Here is a 5,000-nt window from a genome sequence, read left to right on the forward strand (position 1 = left end):
TGTGTGTAAGTGTGCGCGTGTGTGTGTAAGTGTGCGCGTGTGTGTGTAAGTGTGCGCAAGTGTGTGCGTGTGTGTGTAAGTGTGTGCGCGTGTGTGTAAGTGTGTGCGCGTGTGTGTAAGTGTGTGCGCGTGTGTGTGCGCGCGCGTGTGCGTGCGCGTGTGTCTGTAAGTCTGTGTGTAAGTGTGTGTGTGTGTCTGTGTGTAAGTGTGTGTGTGTGTCTGTAAGTCTGTGTGTGTGTGTGTCTGTGTGTAAGTGTGTGTGTGTGTCTGTAAGTCTGTGTGTGTGTGTGTCTGTAAGCCTGTGTGTGTGTGTGTGTGTAAGTGTGTGTGTGTGTGTCTGTAAGTCTGTGTGTGTGTGTGTGTCTGTAAGTCTGTGTGTAAGTGTGTGTGTGTGTCTGTGTGTAAGTGTGTGTGTGTGTCTGTAAGTCTGTGTGTGTGTGTGTCTGTAAGCCTGTGTGTGTGTGTGTGTGTGTAAGTGTGTGTGTGTGTGTCTGTAAGTCTGTGTGTGTGTGTGTGTCTGTAAGTCTGTGTGTAAGTGTGTGTGTGTGTCTGTGTGTAAGTGTGTGTGTGTGTGTGTCTGTAAGTCTGTGTGTGTGTGTGTGTGTGTGTGTGTGTGTGTGTGTAGTGTAACTTGACAAGCGTAAAACTCAAAGCTCTGACGCCGGAGACTCGTTAACGAACGTCTTTTTACAAAAAAAAGCTTTCTCTTTGTTAATAACGACATTCTTTACGAGTACTCACGAGTCGTTACTATAGAAACGACGACGTATTAGAACTACCGTCTGAGCCGCTGTCCTTCTGACCAGTCGGGATGGAGGATTCAGCAGCGCCGTGCTGTAGCAGCTGTAGCTCGGTGTGAAGGGAATTCATTTTGCAGTCTGTTATTTATATTGAATGAATAGAGATGGAGTAGAATCGATGTTGCTCTCCGTCACATCGGTGAAATGTCCGCAGTGAGCGTCGTGGTGTGTGTGAATGAGCAGTAATATGGGAGATGTACGCGTGTGTATGGGGGTGTGTGTGTGTAATGTTTGCGAGCTGGAACACAGATTGAGGTCGGGATGTTTAATCGGTAAGCTTGTGCTCTGAACGATGGCGTGTGGGACAAAAAGAAAGTCAGAACAGCGGTGCGATTATGGAGCGGTTTAATCCTCGCTCAGCAGGCCTCAAACCAGCCACACAATTACACACTCTTTTCCACTGCTTCCTCCTCCTCGTCCTGCACCGCTGACACTCTCGCACGCACACACACACACACACACACACACACAGAGCAGGAGAGCGAGAAGTAGGTCAGAAATATACAAGGCTATAAACAGGAACTCCTGCGGGAGAGTGTGGTGTGTTTTTATTTATTTTTTTCTTCTTCTCAATTTCCTCTTTTGCTCTTCCTTCTCAAGTATCTGTTTGTACTTCCCTTTATACACACACACACATACCCATACCCACACCCATACACATACCCATACACACACACACACACACACACACACACACACACACACACGTGTGTTCTCTCTCTCTCTCTCTCTCTCTAGCTGTGATCCTCTGCTCCAGTTCTCTCAGGGGTTTTCTCTCACACACACACACACACCATTTTTGCCATTTCTGATGCAGTGGAGTGGGCGGAGTCAGTTGACATGACGGTGTTAAAGGTAAAGTCAGTACGAATAAAAAGTGATGTGGCGACTCCGGATGCTTCTTTTACCCCAGTCAGAGAGAAGGAGGCGTGACCTTTGTGTGAGTCGCAGCGAAGGAGGCGTGGCCTCTGTGTCAATCCCAGTGAGCGCTGTTGTACAGTTACACGCTGTTCCATCACCTCGTCAAACCATCTCGTCCGTCAGCCTGTGATTTTCCACAGCGCCGTAAATCTGAACCACCTGAACTCTGTGGACTGTTCCATTGCTGGAAATAAAGGGGGGGTGGAGGCGTGAGGAGTGAGGAGTGAGGGAGACCCACTCGTACTGTCACTTTTTCGCTCACTCTTTCTTTGTGGTCTTGCTTTCTCTCGCTCTCTCTCGGTGTGTGTGTGTGTGTGTGTGTGTGTGTATGTGTGTGTGTGTGTGTGTGTGTGCGCGCGCACTCTTTTTCATAGTTGAGCTCTCCCATCATTTTTTCAGTTGTATTAGTCCATCCCCATCTTCCATCTCTCTCTCTCTCTTTCTCTCTCTCTCTCATTCTCTCTCTCCGTCTCTCTCCCTCCCTCAGGCCCCCTTGAACACTAAACCATCTGGCTGTTAGGTTCTGCGGTTAACCTTCATTTGGAGAGAGAGAGAGAGAGAGAGCAAGAGCGTGAGAGAGAGAGAGAGATGAAGAGACACAGACAAAGAAAAGTAAAGTGTGTGTGCGTGCTCTGTAGGGAAGCTCATTTATTTTCTCCTACAAAGTGGTGGGAATTCCACACTCCCTTCTCTCTGATGCTTATCTCTTACCACACTTGTGTACACACACACACACACACACACACACACACACACACACACACACACACACTTTTTCCTTTTCTCCTGTTGCTTCACCGTTGTTTTCTAAATCGCTCCTCGTAAAAGGTGTCAACGCGCTGTAGGATAAATAGTCGGGACTTTTTACTAGTCGTCTTTCCCAGCAACGTATCGGCTTCTGTTCACACACGACGCCCTGATCGTTTCCCGGGAATCAGATTCAGGAACTTCCTGGGACTTTGGGACACCTTTTAGTTGCTGTTCAATTTCTTATAGATGTGAAAGAGGCTTTGGTGTCACCTTTTTGTGTGTGTGTGTGTGTGTGTGTGTGTGAGAGAGAGAGAGAGAGAGAGAGTACCATTTTCCTCCCAGTCATCATTCCGTCTCTGCATTGTTTAGATGAGAGGAATGTTATCAGGAATTCTTTGTAAGTGTGTGTCCGGTGCTGAGGCAATGGGGTCGGCATCGTTTGGTTGTCATGGAAACAACCTGGCAAGCAACTGAGGTTATTCGTGTGAGCAAGAACGTGACGGTGTCCGTCTCCGTGTCTCATTTTTGTAGCAACAGCTGGAGGAAGAGGCGGCGAAGCCCCAAGAGCCGGAGCGCAGTATTTCTCCCCCACCCAGCGAAGCCAAGCACCGCAGCCTTGTACAGATCATCTACGATGAGAACCGGGTAACCCCCACACACACACACACTCACACACACACACACACAAAAGTTGTGTTTTCCCCCCTATCAGGCTTTCTGTTGTAAACACCTCTCGATTACGTTACGGGAATAGAACTAAGCTAGTCTCGAGCGCGGGGATGTAGCTATAATACAATAAAAACTAAATTAAAACGCTGCTGGACGTTAAGGGAAAATGCAATACGCTGCGATCAGCTCTCCCTTCTGATTGGTCAGAAGGTGTCAGTTAAATATTCTGTAACAGGTTTATATTAACGCGCTCTTTCTAACACGTGATCGTCTCCTTAGCAACAGCTCGTCCACGGAGACTTCTCCGGCGACTGCTCCACGACACCCGAGACTAATAACGAACAGTCGACGCGGCTGTGGAGTTTTCCGTCAGGGAAGGTTTATTTAGACTTCACGGAAGGAGTCTCCAGTGCCAGAGCTTATCGTACCGTGAGGCGTTTTTTTTTTTTTTTTTTTTTTTTAAACCTAGTAGCATCAAAAGAGAGAAATACGGAGGACGTAGCTGTCTTGCTAGGGCCGGGCGATACGATGATGTAATAGCGATATCGCGATACGTTTAGTCGCGATACACTTCACTGAGATATCGCAGGAGTTGCGGTATCTTTTTACAACGCTTTTAAAACCGTTTTTGTGCACGTTAAATAAAGTTTTAAAGTCGGGCGCGTGCTAGCCGGACTGCGTTTATCGTAGGGACGCCTTCCAGGATCGTGGTATTATTTATTTAAAAAAAAAATCGTGGTATGTTTGTTTATTTCGCTCGTATCGCTCGGCCCTCGTATCTCAAATCCGTCCAGGATTTTGCGATCGCGGAAATGGACGCAAAATCGAGCAAGCCCCGCAACATTCGGAGGAGCTCGCGAGTTTTTGAAGCCGCCGCGGGTTCGCGCGTTCAGCCGAAGCGATCTTCGGTCCACCTGCGTCGAACGCGAGCACGGCTGAAAGGTCGCGTTTACCAAACAAACCGCGCAGAACGATTCTGTGCGATCGCGGTTTCGACAATTTCAAAAATTGACGCGGAATCTAGCGTTTTTGGCCGCAACAGTCACAAAAAAAAAACACAACTGTAAAAAGAAATCCTGTACGGACTGTGTCTTAGTACATCCTGATCATGAATGTGAGACGCGTCCTGGCGCAGATGTGCTGTTTACGGAAATAAAATTGTGTGTGTGTGTATATGTGTGTGTATATGTGTGTGTATATGTGTGTGTATATGTGTGTGTATATGTGTGTGTATATGTGTGTGTATATGTGTGTGTATATGTGTGTGTGTGTGTGTGTGTGTGTGTGTGTGTGTGTGTGTGTGTGGCTGTAAATCAAACCACACACATTCCTCATAAAACGTCTAATGTAGAATAATGCGATTACGGCTGAACCCGGTACACTCCCCTCGAGTCCCCCAAAACCCCCATAATGAGTCAGACACGATGCTGCCAGATGTGCTGAATCATTCCCATACACACACACACGCACACGCACACACACATTCTCCTTACTGCAACGCATAATCACGCTCAGCTCCCAGCGACTATTACCACCTGTTTTCACTCAGCGAGAGTGTCACGGCGGGACGAGGTGCGGACCCAACGGCGCTCTCATGTTTAATGCTACTGCGCCCCCTGGTGGCGCTCTACACCTGCAGGTCTACATCAACGAGGCAGCAAAGTGTAGAGTTTACTGCGTATATAAACACACAGCACGACACCTACACGGCACAACAATCCAGTGCTTTATCTTTTAAACACTAAATATGTATATATTTATATATATTTATAGATGTCTAAACACATACAGTACAAACGTGAGCATGCCGACGTTTTATACACTGGCGTGAGGAATAAAACACTTGGGGGTCGTGCTGGA

At 47.5% G+C, this 5,000-nt stretch overlaps 1 protein-coding gene across 5 annotated transcripts in view; it reads left to right on the plus strand.

The window, feature by feature from the left end:
- The window catches only part of ncor2 (nuclear receptor corepressor 2), a 90,300-nt gene that overhangs the window by 36,507 nt on the left and 48,793 nt on the right, over positions 1-5,000 (plus strand). For all 5 annotated transcript variants that reach the window (XM_053624198.1, XM_053624202.1, XM_053624201.1 and 2 more), the window contains one exon: positions 3,003-3,116. In XM_053624198.1, the coding sequence (XP_053480173.1) occupies positions 3,003-3,116 (114 nt within the window). The remainder of the gene's footprint in view (positions 1-3,002; positions 3,117-5,000) is intronic.

Source organism: Ictalurus furcatus, chromosome 5 (assembly GCF_023375685.1).
Source record: "Ictalurus furcatus strain D&B chromosome 5, Billie_1.0, whole genome shotgun sequence".
NCBI classification, from domain to species: domain Eukaryota; kingdom Metazoa; phylum Chordata; class Actinopteri; order Siluriformes; family Ictaluridae; genus Ictalurus; species Ictalurus furcatus.